This window comes from Manihot esculenta, chromosome 13, assembly GCF_001659605.2.
Source record: "Manihot esculenta cultivar AM560-2 chromosome 13, M.esculenta_v8, whole genome shotgun sequence".
Taxonomy (NCBI): Eukaryota; Viridiplantae; Streptophyta; class Magnoliopsida; order Malpighiales; family Euphorbiaceae; genus Manihot; species Manihot esculenta.
The window spans coordinates 15,789,588-15,806,775 of record NC_035173.2 but is presented as its reverse complement, the minus strand read 5'-3'; the positions used below and the strand labels follow the sequence as shown (position 1 = coordinate 15,806,775).

Below are 17,188 nucleotides of genomic sequence, written 5' to 3'. Positions count from 1 at the left end.
CTTGTGTAAGAAATCCTTTTGAGAGCCTCCAGAATTTGTAAGAAAGGTAGAGAGCTAACACTCAAAATCTCTCTCATTCTCAATATCTATAACTGTTCTAAGGTTTTTCGATTGCTATTCTGCGTGGGTATCGTTAGAGACCAGACACTTAGACGGTTTATGGTTTGCGACAACCCAACCAAAATGATCGATCTCGTATTTTGCTGCAAAGAAAATAAAAGGTATTTATTTTCTCTTTAATTATTATTATTTTCCTTGTTTAAACGTGATCCATGTTGGAGAAAAAATTTATTTTCTATTTCTTCCGCTGTGTTCAATCTGATTGAAATCCAATATTGTCCACATCAACTTGACCAGGGGAGTATTATTTTAACCCTCTTTGTATCACTTTTTATTTTTGCATATATTGAGGGCATTGTGTTGGTCAAGTGCGGGGGAGGAAATCTATATATTTTATATTTTCTTATTTCTTCTTTTATTGTGTATTTTTTTTCAATTTTCATGTATTTTTTAAATTTTTTTATACTTTTTGGTAGGAATTTTGGCTAAGCGTTGCAATTTGATTATTCCTTTCATTTTTGAACTCTTTGACTTTTGAATTGAATCATAAATAGTATATTAGTATTTGTGTTGGTGATTATTTCGGTTTTCATATTGCTTGCAATAGTTTTTTATCATTGTCTTGAAGCATAAATAGTTGAACTTGAATAAGATGTGTGTACTTGCATGATTAAGGCACTAGTGGAGTATAATTAGGATTTGCTAAAGCCGTGAATATTTAATTTTTATGAAACTTTTTTCAAAAAAATAAGATGTTCAAGGCACCAAAAAAAAAAAAAAAAGAAAAAAAGAGCACAAAATAAATCTACTCCGCTGGTTAAGTGACCATAAGTAATGCTAGTAGCCACTTGAAATTTTGACCAATTGAGTAACCAGAGGTAGGTATGACAAATATATACCTGTGCGTCAAAAGAGTAGTGATGTTCCAAGTAAGATATGAATAAGTGCTCATAAATAATAAATAAAAAACCTTAGATACTTTGTTTTTAGACTTAAGAACCAGTTTTGAGCAACAATGGAATTAGCTAAAGTAAGATCTAGTGACTACTCCATGAATGCTACTTGACTATTTGTGTGATTCAGTGTGAATAGTTTGAACTCTCCTATTTATGTCAAAGATTTTGTTGAGATTATTATTTGCAATGTGACTCCTGGGATTGCTACTTATATGCATGCTGGTATATTGTTGTGTTTCAATCCAAAAGTCTAAATGAAATAGTAGAGTTGATGATCTAAATTGTTTGAATGCTTGAGGGCAAACATGATTCAAGTGTGGGGTATTTGATCGAACATAATTTCAACAAATATTTCATACTATTCTCAGCATTGAATTGAGTATTTTTCTAATTAATTTTGTATTTTTTGGTGATATTTCACAGAAAAGCAAGAGAGAAGTGAGTTTGATAAAAATGTATTAAAAAGTGATGAAATTGACTTAACCAATGATTTGGGTAAATCTATCAGATGATTGTGCTGCACAGAACAAAAAATTACCTAGATTCTCGAGCTGAGTTAATCATATTCCAGTTGATAGATTGGAGCAGTGGTTTGTCTAAACCATTAGGCAAATCAACAGTCAGTAGTAGAGACGGACATGATAGTGAGCGGAAAAATAATTCAATTCTGAAATAAAAGATTAGATCTCCTCATTCAAAGCTACGAGATCTCACATGATTTTTCCCCTTAAGCATGACATAAAATCCTCCTTAAATCAAGGTGTTATCTCTTGAATGAAAACATATTAAAGTAGGATTCCTAACTTGAAGCAATAGAAAATTTCTATTCTCAAAAGGATTCTACTAGGGTTCAACACCTATTTAAGCCTATCTTTGTGGACAACCGTATATCATCTTTTGCCCATCTCTCCAGCTGAATTTTCTCTCTTCTCTTTGAGTGGCTAAACCCTTTATTTCTAGTTGGAATTAGATTGAAATTTCAGTTTATCCATGAATTGTGAGATCTAAACATAATTATTCATATTTTGTTCTTCCAATATTTATGCAATCTCAATTTTTAATATTATTATTGCTTTATTATTTGATCAATAGGGCCCATTGTTCATATTTTCAAAGTGATATATTGTTAGTTTGGATTCTTGAAGTTCGTAATTGCTTAGGTTATTCAATAAGTAACAATTATTGTAACCCACTAAGAAATTGCATGATCTAGCTTGAACTTACCATGTGGTTTGATTTGTTGGTTAGAATTGGATCTCTCTAATTTTTAAGGTAGTTGATAAATTAAAATCTTAAAGACATTCTTTAGACGATTTTAACTAGCGAATATTTTTTAATTAATTTAAACCTAACGAGAGATTGGTTATGTGGAGCGTCTTCCATAACTATAACTAATTTATTGGAATGAATAAACGTATTTTTATTTCTATGATCAATTCCTAAAACTGAAATTAATCCTAATCTTTAACTAGAATTTAATTATATTTATTTGATTATCGCTTTCTTTAATTACTTTAATTTTTATTTTAACTCATCGTCAAATCCCCCTTTTACTTTTATTATTTATTTTTCTAGTTCATTGTTTGAAAATTCTTAGTGTCAATTCCCTGTGGATTCGACCTTATTTACTCTATACACAATTCATAGTTGTTGGTTTTAATAGGTTATTTTTTGTGATTTTGATACCCATCACAAAGTCATTTTCTTTCAATGATCGAATAAATTGCTTGACCATGAGATCTCCCTTAGTACCAGCGTTATTGCAGGTTTCTACAAATTGAGCCACGTGTTGCCTCAAATTGCCTTTACCATCAAACTATTGAAACTTTAGAGTTGATAGTTAGCAAGTATCTTCATGAGATCGATCCTTTGGGGGTAAGGCTTAGCATATGTCTAAACAAGTTGAGTGGTACTTTCCACTTGATCCTTGATAGCCTCCTTGATAGTATCCTTGAGTTGGTTCAAAGGAATCCAGCAACCAGTAACAATTTGTAAGCTTTTTGCATCAGTAGTGGTGGAACTCTGCATGCCTTCTTGTAAATTTGCATTTCAGGTTCCTTGGTAGTAATTGATTTTTTCTCAGTCAATCCATCCATTTTGCTCATAAAATAAGCAATCTAATTGTCTATAGACGCTGTGTTCACCATCATGATAGTCATGACATTAGATTTCTTAGATTTGTTAGAAGTCTCAATAGTTGCACATGACTGCTCATTTGCATTTTGCAGAGCAATTTGTGCCTGGAGCATAGATGTGCTCTATACATAAACATCTTCAATTGATCTTTCTTTGATATTAGTAATAGGGCTAGCATCAATAATTGAAGGGATAGTGAAACTGGTAGGTGTGTTTCTCTATGGAGCTATGAGAATTGATAAAGGAAAAAGATGAAAGGTAGAGAGGCCCTATTAGGTGTGCCAGAAATTTGCACACACAAAGTTTGTGTTTAAAATTAAAGATAAGAAAAAATGTGTATAAATATCAATTTAATAAAACAAAATGATGTTCGATCTCTAATAATGAATTTCTTAAGATAAAAAAATTTGATCCTTTGATTTTTGTGATTCAAGGGTTTGAAAAACTTATTCTTGAATCAGCGGAGGACTTCTCCGATTTGGAGAATGACTTGTAGAATAGATAATCTTGAAATTTGAGTAAAAGTTTTATCAAGTTGGTAACTTGTAGCCTTGACAAAGCTTCTACACCTTGAGACTTAATCGAGTTTCTGCACCTTGAAACTTATTCTTCAAGTTTCCTTTGAGAAGTAAAATCTCTTTATTTATAGAGAATTTGGGAGGAGGAGCCCCAATTGCCTTTTAACAAGTGTCACTATTTTATTGGTTAACTTATATCCGTTTTAATTGAGTTACATAACATTTTTTAATCGATCAATTTATATAAAAAGTATTTAAATGGTTTATTAGTGAAATTAATTTAATTACAAATTATTAAATAAAATTTATCAACTTAAAATACATGTGATATTTTATAATTAAAATTTAATTTTTTATTTCTAAATAAAAATATATATTTATATACAAAATAAAAATACGTCCTTCACTATCGAAATAGATATTTTCATTTAGTTATTTTAATTTTACCATATTACTTTCATTAAAATATAAAAAGGATGCATAAGAAAATTCGTTTTTTTAATAGAAGTCTGATATATTTATAAAATGCTATATAAGGAATTATTATCAATATTTAATAAAATAACTTGTCGATTTTGAAAAGTTAATTGTTTATATGTTTTGGTGATTTTATTTAAATATTTTAATTTAAAATAAAATTTATTTTAATTTGATATCAAAATTAAAAGTAGCATATTCTTGATAATGTGATAATATAAATATTTTATTATTATTAAATATAAATTATGACCTGCATTATTTGACACATAAATAAAAGACAATTAATTTTAAAAACTCAATACATATTTATATATTTTTTGTTTAAATCTTTTAACTTTGATATTGCAAAGTTAAAGTTGACAGGATATTTAGATGCCTGCTTTTGTGTTACTAGAACGAGAAATATATATAATATATATTTGACTTGCGTAGTTAGTTGTGAAATTACATTTACTTTAGTTTCTTAAAATAGAATTTCTCTCTATATTTGATTTGCACCACAGAGAGTGACCAAATGGGGCGGGCATCCATCCAAAGCTAAAGCTTACTCGTCAATTCCTTCTTGCATTCTCTTTTCTTGGTTCTGAAACAAACATAGGAACAATAAACATTCTCTTTCTATCCAAAGCTAATACTTCTTGATCTCCAAACAAACATAAGAACAGCAAACTTTCTCTTTTTACCAAAACCAGAACAACTTCCTCACTATCTTAATCTCATTCCATATACGCATATGCATGTGTTGAGAGAAAAACAAATTATATGCAAGTAACTGCGGTGTTGGTTCCCGCCGGGCGGAGACACGACGACGACATCGGAAGTTGAAATATTGTATACAAATATACATATATATATATTTTTAAAAGAAATAGAGAGGTAGTGGTGGGGCTGGCCGTTGAAGGAGAAAATGAGTGATCCAAATCTTGCAATGGCAGGGAATTCGTCGGAAGACGCAATAGTATGCTATGCACCGACCATGATAACGACCAATGGTGTCTGGCAAGGTGATAATCCATTGGATTACTCTCTCCCTCTTTTCATCTTGCAGTTAACGTTGGTGGTTGTCACCACACGATTTCTGGTTTTCATCCTCAAACCCTTCCGGCAACCTCGTGTTATTTCTGAGATTATGGTATGTTTCTCTTTCACATTTGACACCTCAAATTTGATTACTGTATTTGGTTCCTGTATATCGATAAGCTTTTATATTGCAGTTCTAGAAATTTAAAGCTTTTTCCTTGCAATTGTTTCAATTTAGAATAAAAGGTTTATTGGCAAAAGTCATATTTTAAATCTATCAATTAAAAGTAAGTGAAATTTCTTTAAGATATATCTATCATAAGAAACTTTGAAGAAGCTAAAGAGCAATCCTATTATGCTAAGTAAATTTAAGATACATATCCTATTTTGCAATGGAAGTTGCAGAATGAACCCATGTACGTAATACCAACTAGAATTTACATACTTGGTTAATCTATATAACTAGGTAATTATTCAGGAGTTACAGTTCTCAAACAAAAAGGTTAGAATTTGTACATGTTAAATTGAAATAAATATATTAAAATATTTAAAGTAAATGTTTACAGGGTGGTGTGATACTTGGTCCATCGGTACTTGGACGTAGTCAAGCATTTGCAAGTACAATATTTCCTTTAAGAAGTGTGATGGTGCTTGAAACAATGGCAAACGTGGGTCTTCTCTACTTCCTATTCCTTGTTGGAGTAGAGATGGACGCGTCAGTAATCAGAAAAAATGGGAAAAAGGCTTTGGCCATAGCTGTTGCTGGTATGATCTTGCCCTTCTTCACTGGATTGGCCTTCTCTTTCCTTATACACAAGGAGTCAGTACAAAGTATGAACCAAGGGACTTTTATACTCTTCCTAGGCGTTGCCCTTTCAGTCACTGCTTTCCCTGTGCTTGCAAGGGTACTCGCTGAGCTTAAACTCATAAACACAGAGATTGGTAGGATTGCCCTGTCTTCAGCTCTTATCAATGACATTTTTGCTTGGATTCTGCTGTGTTTCGCCATTGCTCTAGCTGAAAATGATAGTGCATCTCTGGCTTCTGTTTGGATTATACTTTCCAGCGTAGCATTTGTGGTGTTTTGTGTCTTTGCGGTTAGACCAGCAATTTCATGGGTTATTCGAAGAACCCCAGAAGGAGAAACCTTTAGTGAGTTTTACATATGTCTTATTCTCACTGGAGTAATGATTTCTGGTTTTATAACAGATGCCATTGGGACACATTCTGTGTTTGGAGCTTTTGTATTTGGTTTGGTTATCCCAAATGGACCTCTTGGGGTTACTCTTATAGAAAAGCTAGAGGACTTTGTATCAGGGCTTTTACTTCCACTTTTCTTTGCTATGAGTGGGCTCAAGACAAATGTAGGGGCCATTAATGGGGCTGCCACTTGGGGACTTTTAGGTCTTGTCGTAATACTTGGGAGTGCTGGAAAAATTGCCGGTACTGTTATTGTCACATTCTTTTACCAAATGCCTATACGTGAAGGCCTCACGCTTGGCTTGCTTATGAACACCAAAGGCCTTATTGAAATGATTATTCTCAATGTTGGCAAGGATCAAAGGGTACTTTTGCTTAACTAATTATTATTATTATTACTATTATTATTTGGTGTTGGGACTTCACATTTCTTGAAATAAATCCAATACTAGTAGGATAAGACAAATTAAAACTGATGTTAATGATTGACTTGCAGGTCTTAGATGATGAATCTTTTGCGATTATGGTGATTGTAGCTGTGGTTATGACTGGACTTGTAACACCTATTGTCACTGCAATATATAGGCCGGCAAGAAAATTCATGCCATACAAAAGACGAACGATTCAAAGATCAAAACCAGATGCAGAGTTTAGGATACTAGTTTGTGTACACACTCCTCGGAATGTTCCAACAATCATTAACATCTTAGAAGCTTCACACCCAACCAAAAGGTCACCTATATGTGTTTATGTGCTCCACCTAGTTGAACTCACTGGTCGTGCATCTGCGATGCTAATAGTTCATAACAGTAGAAAATCTGGTCGTCCAGCCCTGAATAGAACCCAAGCCCAATCTGATCACATCATCAATGCCTTCGAAAATTATGAACAACATGCAGTTTGTGTTTCAGTTCAACCCTTAACAGCTATTTCTCCATACTCTACCATGCATGAAGACATTTGCAACTTGGCAGAGGACAAAAGGGTTGCTTTTATAATAATTCCCTTCCATAAACAACAAACAGTGGATGGTGGGATGGAAGCCACGAACCCAGCATTTCGAATGGTCAACCAAAATGTATTAGCAAACTCACCTTGCTCAATTGGGATTCTTGTAGACAGAGGTCTCAGTGGCTCTACTCGCTTAGCCACAAACCAACTATCTCATCATATAGCTGTGGCTTTCTTTGGAGGACCTGATGATAGAGAAGCACTATCATATGCATGGAGGATGTCTGAGAATCCTGGGATAAGCTTAACAGTGATGCGATTCATTGCAGGTGAGGATGCAGTACAACCAGCGAGGCAACGAAATGAAGATACTAATGACCCTAGAATACTAACATTTGAAACACAAGATCAAAGGGAGAAGCAAATGGATGAAGAATATGTAAATGAATTTAGGATGCAAAACGCTAATGAAGAGTCTGTGTTTTATACTGAAAGGATTGTGAACAATGGAGAGGAAACAGTAGCTGCAATAAGGGCAATGGATATTAATGCTCATGATTTGTTTGTAGTAGGTAGAGGACGGGGGATGATATCACCACTCACAGCTGGGCTTACAGATTGGAGTGAGTGTCCAGAGCTTGGAGCAATCGGAGATTTGCTTGCTTCTTCAGATTTTGCAGCAACAGTTTCGGTGTTGGTTGTGCAACAATATGTTGGGACAGAGCCACAAGTAGACGCAGTTCTTACACCTGATCGCCTTTCTCAATCAGATGGTCAGTATACTGGTTACAGTTGATGAATAAGAGGCCAGCAACATCAATGTAACCGTTGATAGGAGACCAATTTTAACCATATCAATGTCTCAAATGCATATTCCAACAGGCAAAAAGAAAAAAAAAATTAAGGATTAAGATTAGATTTCTTGTTATTAATTTTCCTTCTCTCTATCACTCTTTCTTGTCTATATATTTTTGTAGTATAACAGATGCACATGTATTTAGGATAAACTTTGATGATAGCATTTTCTTCTTGCATTACATTTTATATCGTAACACACTATAAAAAATTTTACAACCAACAATGGAAAAATCCGTTGCTGAAAAGTCAAATAATTTATTAACAAATTGGTTAGAAATTTTCGTTTATAATAACAATGGACATATACTTTATAGTCACTAATGGACCACATGTCCATTAGTGAAATAACATATTTTTTACAATGACTTCAATAACGGATTAAATTATCCGTAATTGACACTAATAAAATTTTTATTTATAATCCGAAAAAAGATAATTTCATTTTTTATTAAAATTGAATTATTCTGATAGAAATATCAATGAAAAATATATTAGTAATCTGTCAATAAATTACATTATTCATATATATTCATCATCACCTCACATATTATTCATATATGTCCATCATCATCTCTGTACATTACATTATTCATCTATATATGTAAGAACCAAATCCATTTATATATAAACTAAAATATCCTTAAAACTTATAATATTTCATAATTATAATATATATATCAAATTTATATAACATATTTAAATTAAAATAAAATTATTAAATAATTCAAATAAAATATACATACTAAATTAAATTAGTAAATTCATTATCTGTAATATTATTATTATCTGTATGATGATCACATGCTATTGTAGAGCTGATGCTAGAACTAGAGCTGTAAGAGTATATGTCTAATGATAACTATTTAATTTTATCTTGTATTTATTAAAAATATTCATTTGAGCTTATTTTAACTTTTTCTTTAAAAAAAATTATAATTTATAGATAAAATAAATCTTTTCAAGTTAAGTGTACTTTAATTTTTTAATTTTAGACTAAATTTATTTATTTCTTGATTTAGCTCAAAATTTAATTAATAGGTTTATTTTTTTTTTATTTTGGAGCTAAATTGAAATTAAATGAAATTTTTTTTTAGGTAAACTATTTGTAAAATTTGTGGTTGAATTTTTTTTAATAGTATTGTGACTCGGTGCTCATCTCATATTGTCACTATTTCCTTCCCTCATCTGCTCTCCCCACTCCATTTCTCTTTTTTAATTTCATTCTCCAATTATATCTATTGTCAACACCATATTTTATTTGGGTAATATGATAAAAGAATTAAAAAGTAAAAATAAAAAAAATGATTTTAAATTTAGATTCTAATCAATTTTTAGTTAGTTATATTTTTCTTACAAAATATTAATTTTATTAAATTTCAAATCATTCGCCATTAATTCTAATATTTTATTGATTTTTTTTATTTTAGATGAATTAACATTTTAGTTTTAATTTAAATTTAAAAAAAAAAGAAAAAAAGTGAAAGAAAAAAAAAATTTATTTTAATCTCAAAACCTTACCCCTTGATTTCCAAAACGACGCACCTTATATCCCCCAAACACTCGTACTCATCTTCCTCCTTCTAGGAGACCCACCTGCTTTCACCAACAACCCCACGACAACCAAGTTCAACACCCACCTTCTCCTTCACCAACATTCCTGTACCCACAACAGACCCAGCTTCATATCGCTAGCCTCACCACCACATCATCCGACCTCACTCCAATGGCTCCTCCCCTACCCATTTCCCTCTTCATTGTGCCTTCGACGACCCAAGTTCACGCCCGAAGCAGCTTACGACTAGATCCTGCTTATCATTCCCATGCTTCCTTTCCATAAAATCACACATTGACAGAACCCAAATCACTATTTATCTTAACCTATACAGCCCCAGCCCTTTCATCACCACCGACTATTCCCATCAACATCATCGTTCGTCCACCAGCGAAATAGACGGTGATGCACCAGCGAGTCGACCTTCCCCTTGCCATCACCTTGCAACACAGGCCCATCGCTGCATAGACCAGAAGCACGTCATACCCATAGAGCTCAATCGCACACCTATTGTCTTTACCTCCGTAACAGAAATCACACAACACCTTTATTATCCTATAATCGCGTCCCCAAAGCTCTTAATCAATATCAGTGACCAAATTTCTCTTGCTCAACGGTGTCGCAGACTTTGTTTCTTCTAGCGAGTTTGAATCGTCCCTACTCCAAACCAGCTGCTTGTCCTACTCAGCTTCGGAATTTGTTAAAGCCACAGATTTGACTGTGCGTATACTTCAAATCCTTGCATTTTTGTCCCTTAGGACTGTGTTTATGCAAATATGAGTTGATCCTATTAATTTTCTATTTTGTGATGCTGTTTTGAACATATATTGTTGGTAACTGCTTAATTACAAGTGTTCGGTGCGCAATTGCATTCTATATAGTTGTGTTGTGAGCGGCTTCAAATGATTAAACCATTGTTCTTCTCCATTTTTAGATTGATTGCTGTAAAATGAAGGTTTCTTGTCTTTTTTTTTTATTTGCTTATTTATTTATTTCTGATTTGTTCTGAGATCGGTAAATATACGGTTGATTTGCTTTCTACAAGAATAAAATTTCATGAACAGGTCTCACGTTTCTTGCTTTGCTAGATATTCACCATTGTGTTCAAAATGTGCTATTCCTTTTATTATATTCCAGTTTATTTTTAGATGTTTGCTTATTGCTTTGACTATTCATGACAGTCATTAAAAGATGCCAATTTAAATTTCAGAAGAATTAAAATTAGTTCATTAAAGGATTTTTTGAATTGTTTATTTTATTTGAATCAGATTAGAGTATTCAATAATAAGTAATTTAGAGAGAATGCCTTCTTAGATTACCTATTGTTATAGTTTTTCTATGCAAAGTGTAACGATAATGAATAAATTAGTAGATTATTTTGTCAAATTATTTTAGCTGTGGAAGTCTCGTATGAGTTTTGTTAGTATCCGGGAAAAGAAAAATTCACATGAGTTTGATGGGAGTGTAAAAGAGGAAATTATAAAATTTGTGCAGGCCATGATTGCATATTTTTTTTAGATTGAGTTGTGTTGAAAAATAAAAAATGTCCAAATTTTAGGAAAGATTCTACCAAATTTTCGGTAGATTTATAGGTAACAAAAGAGACACTTGTTAATTGTATATGAATATGGTGATAGAGTTGGATTAGTTGAGTAGACATTGCCTTGGTCAAATGGGTATATCTTTGGATGATGTAGGTTGTCTCCCAGTACGGTTGTTTGTTTGAAGCTTCTAGGTATATTATTACTTACAAGGGAGTTTTTGGTTTGTTCTGCTGGTCTATTGGTGATAGGAATAATGTGGTTTGGTGTTTTCCTGAATAATGATTAGGGCTAGATGTCGTATTGTTGGTTTTGTTGTGTGAGCTTTTTAATAACAATGGTTGGCTTATGGTTGTTCATGAGTGTACTGGCGATGTTGTAAGTTGTGAACAGTTGTTTGCTTGGTTGTTGAGAATAATTGGGTTTTCTTGTACTATTTGTTTATATAGTTTTTAGATTGAGCATGAACAGTGGGTTTTTTAATACTTCTATTGGCTGCCTATATTGGTAGTTTTGTTGAGGTTTTTTTTATATCAATTTATCCTATTTCATATACTTTGAGTTCCCTCTAGATAATATGTATATATTATTGCTATAATTAAGAATTTTCTATTTGTTTTAATTTTTACATGAAAACTTAATACTTCAAATTTTAAGATTGAAATGTTATTTTTTTTTTAAAGATTTGATAATTTAAAATATTAAACAATTAATGTATACATATTTGGCATTTTAGATATTTTACTAGATTTATTTTACTAGATTGTTAAATTGAATATTGCGTGGATGTTATTATAATTTTTCTTTAATAATTTTTAGTATTATTTCTTCCTATTATATTTTGATATAATTTTATTTTTATTTTTTATTTTTTATTTTTACATCAAAATTAAATATTATTTAACAAGTTAATTATATTATTAATGATGACAAGTAATTTAAATTTAAATTGTATTATTTTTAATATTTTTATATAAAAAATAAAAATACCACCAAATGAATGTTTTAATAATAAAATAACATTATTTAAAATATATAGATATTATGACAAATAATTTAAAAGGTTTCATTTATTAGCATGATTATAATTTAAAAATAATGATATTTATTATCGCCATTAAATATATAATATTTTATGATAAAATAAATAATTTGTAATTAAAAATATAAATTTTTAATGAGTAAAAGAATAATTAAAGATAAAAGTTAGATTTAAAGTATGGCAATATATATATCGCTAAAAAGATAATATTATATGATAATTAATTTTTTTTTATAATAGATAGTCAATTATTTGGTAACGAAATTTATAATTCATAATTGATAATATAAATTTTGATGGTAGAAATGAATAATTAAATGATAAAATTTATATTAAATTATGATAAAATATACGTTATTAAAATAATATTTTATAATAATTAATTTTTTTCTATAAAAGAGTTAGTTTTTTATTTTTTTTAAAGTAAAATTATTAATAAAATTTTATCAAATAAATAGAGATATCATCCCAAACAGATCTAATAGATTCTCTAACCAAAGTATGACTAACTAGAATAATATTATGACTTTTGCCAAATAAAAAGAATTACTTATTATGTACTGTCAAATTAGTGTTTTCAAAATTGCTAGTTAATGTCAATCTTGCCATAAATTTTGGAGGAGCAAAATTGCCTGAATCACGCAACTATAGGCTTGTCGGTCTCTGGTTTCGACAAATAGGTGCTCTGAGGAAATCACCCCAATCAAACTTGATATCTTTTTTCTTCAACCTCAGCTGCAAATCACAGAAAGTCTCCACATGACCCATTTTCCCATATAGATAGCAAAAAATAGTCAGTTTTTCGTATTAAAACTTTACGGTAAATACAATACTATCATCTCCAATAAACTTTTTCTGCCGTTTTAAAAATTGCCGAATGTCCAAGCAAACTTTAACTCTCATAGGGCCCGGCGACATAGCTGAAGCATTTTTCATATCATACTCTTTATAGTGATCAACAAAATCTCCGACCAATTTAGCTAACGTCTCGTTATAATAACCAGATGGGAGGTCTTTAATCAGAACCCAAAAATCAGAATGAATTAATGGAATATGGAGAAGATTTTCATTTCTTCGTATCTCATTTCAAACAAGCAGGAATTGATTATACAACCAAGAGCCTCCATTTCCTATATTTTCAAAATCAACATTATTAAAAAATCGAAACAGATATCTTTTTGCCTCTAATTTCATAATAAATACCCCTCTAAAGGACCTCATAAATGAGGTCTACATATTTTGAAAATTAATTGGATTGTATGTGAGAAATATCTTCACCATATAGAAATTATAAGTGACGATCGAAATATCTCTGAAACTCTTAATAGGGACAACAACATTTTCTTTTTCATCGATAGTCAATTGACGCAGATCGTCTTTTATGGGGAAGGGGAAAGAAAAAATTAGATTTAAAGAAAAGGAAAAGGCAAGAATATCGAGTCACAAAAGGACCACATAGAGAAACCTGCGTCGAAAATAATTTTTACAAATAGAAAATATTTTAAATAAAAGAGTTAATTATTTAATGACCAAATAATCCATTTCAAAAAAAAATCAAATAAATAATTTATAAATACAATATTACATTTTTAATGCCCAGTAAAAACAATAATGATAAAAAGTAGATATAAATTATAATGAATTATATGTTATTAAAGATATACAATTTTATGGTAATTAATAATTTTATTATAAAAAAAAATTCTTTTTCATAAGGATAATAATATTTATTATAGTATACATTTTATTATGTGGTTACAATAACAGTTGCTGTTACAATAATATTTTGTCATAATAAACTTTTGATGATAAAAATAAAATATTTTGTAATGATTTCAATATTTATGTAATTTTTTATAGTGATACTTGGAGTTACACATCAAGTTAGAAAAGGCTAATGTCAAGTTAGAATTGATTAGCCTCTGTACAAAATTTTACATAGGTCAAAGTTACTGGAACAATTGTCAGTCTGGACAGTAACATGTCGGCATATGATATTAGATATATTTTAAAATTCAAGTATTAGTGTTTATTTTTTTTAATAGTTAACAAATTAAATCTTGCATTTTTATTTTATTAATAAAATAATTTTTTATTAAATTTATCATTAATTAACTGCTAATTAAAAAATTCAACTCAAATTAAAGAAACTAAATTATTATAAATATTCAAACTATAAGAATTAAATTATTATAAATTATTAAAATTAAGAGATAATTACAAAAAAATCTATACCTTATAATTTTTTGCAATTATATACTTTAACAATAGTTAATTTAAACTTTTATTAATTATATTCAACTGTTAAAAAATCATAAATCAACTAACAAAAATATTACATTATCGCCGAATCATTACAATACAAAATAATTATAAAAAAATTTTGCACTTTATAATTATTTGCAATTTTACTTTATATTTTAGAAATAATTACTTTTAAAATTTCACCAATTCTACCCAACCGTTAAAAAATCCTTAATTCATTGTTAAGTTATTAATGGAAACACGATGCAATCATACTATAAAATGGATTGAAAAGTAAAATTTATCCCTAAACTATAAAGCAGATAAGAAATATTAAATTTTCATTTTTTATTATAAATTTATCCATAAACTATATTTAAAAGGTTACATAAGATTATTATTATCAGGATTTCAGAGGTTACATGAGATTATTATTATCAGGATTTCAGAGTATGAACTATATTTTTCTCAAACTATTTAATTTTATTTGGACTTATTTAATAATTTAATAATAATTTATGGACAAATTTAAACTGAAATATAAAATTTGATATTTTTATCTCTGGCTATATAATTTAGAGGCAAACTTAATATTTTTACCTTATAAAATTACTAATTAAGCTTTTATGAATTTTAATATTTATTTTATAAACGTAAATACAATATAAGTGTAATAATCTCATATTATATTATGAGAATAGTAGCGATAATATGATAACGTAGCAACGACACGGTATCTCCATCTTCGACAAAAAAGATGTGGCATTGCCAATGGTGGAATAGCAATTTTTTTAATCACTTTAAAAATATAGAGTTAAATCGGTTACTTTTAAAATATATAGTAAAATTACAAATAATTGTAGAAAGATAACTTTTTTAGCAATAATTTCGTATTATATTGTGACGATTTAGTAATGATATGATATTTTTATTAGTGAATTAACAGTTTTATTAGCAATTGGGTATAATTGATGAAAGTTTTAAAAATATATGCTTAAATTGGTTATTTTTAAAATATAGAGTATAATTAAAAAGAATAGTAAAATATAATATGTTTTTAATAATTATTTCTAAAATTAAAGGATTAAATTGTTGTAAAAAATAAAATTGAAATGAAGAAATTGTAATAATTTAATAATAAATTTTATCGAAATGATTATTTTATTAATAAAATTGAACTTTTAAGTACTAAATTATTTCCTATTAAAATAGTAAGAAGTGTGAATTTTATTAAATTTCTGAAAGTATTACAAATTATCTTTTTTTTTTTTTTTTAAAAAAAAAAAATGCACCTATGCGCTGGATTTTCGATCTCACAGAACAGAAATTAATGCTTTTAGGTAAAATGCCAAAAGCTGGTGTTTTCATTTTTAGAAATCTAGATTCATTTCTATCCGGACACAAAGACTTGGCAGTTTCGTTCTGATAACGCAACAAGAAAGAAAAGCTTGTCTTGAAACAAGGGTTAATCAACATGCTTGCAAGAATTCTTGCAACTTGCAAGGCTCTTCCAATACTTCTTGACATTTTGAGCTTTCTCTATTCCTAACAAGTGGTTTCAGATTGTTTGGCAGCTCATAAAATGCAGCTACTAGAAAGAGTAATTATGATAATAAATTTATTAGATTTCGTCGGAAGTTTTAACTAATAATGCTCGATTAAGATGATATAATAAAAATGAGAGGTTAGAAATCAAAAAATCATATTGAAATTTTTGAAAGATTGAAAAATGAGTTTCAAATAAAAAACCCTATTTATAATAGAAAAAATTCTAATATATAAAATTATAAAAATATTTAAAAAAATAATTAAAATTTAAAATTAACCTCTTAAACTGTGAAATTTTCATCTCGAATTTTATGATAGGCATGTAGCCTTCGTCACACTTTTGAAAGTTGCATTTCGAAATTCCTTTTTTGAAAAGTTATCGCGGATCTTGAACGTCGGCAACAAAAGTTAGATCCAATTCAAATCTATCATAAAATCTAAAACTAATCGCTCCGTTTTAAATTATGGGCCTAAAACCCATCTAGACTGACATTATAAATAAAAAAAAATATGATCTTGGTGAAATGAGAGCAAATTTTAATATAGACAAGTGTAACCGCGGATTGTTATAATGAATTCAAATAATTTCTGAATTCATTTTTTATTTAGTCTAAAAGTTACTTTTTTTTAAATAATTGATGTGAACATTACATCTCTCTTACTCAATTTTGTGATGCATTCGAATGGGTATAATTGTTAAATCAGGACTGAGTCTTTGAATATTGTGATTCGTTAATGTTTAACGGTTTCATCTCGTCTCGCACAGATAGCCATTTTCTCATAAGCCTACTAATTATGCTCAATTATCTAATTCAGACTAGTTCTTATAGCAATTGTAATAGTTCTCAACTCAAACCGAAGTAAATGATTTTTTATACTATTTTTGGCTTGACTCAAAATTAATTAACTCAATTTACTTTTTTTATAAACAATTGACCTGCACACTACAATTTATTTTTTAAAATTGTATGGACAAAACAAAAGCCCGTGACTTGAACACGAAGAGTGTCCTTTTAAGGAAATTTACACTTTTAATCCCAACATTTTAACTAAGAAAAATCATTTTAGTTATTCAAATTTTT

General features: G+C 29.3%; 1 protein-coding gene across 1 annotated transcript; it reads left to right on the top strand.

The window, feature by feature from the left end:
* The first annotated feature begins 5,057 nt into the window (after nt 1-5,057).
* LOC110629219 (cation/H(+) antiporter 15-like) lies at nt 5,058-8,385 on the top strand. The gene is given in 4 exon segments (XM_021776135.2): nt 5,058-5,282; nt 5,737-6,735; nt 6,867-8,106; nt 8,109-8,385. Coding segments are annotated over 4 exon segments (2,502 nt in total). The 3' UTR covers nt 8,147-8,385.
* Nucleotides 8,386-17,188: the final 8,803 nt, after the last annotated feature.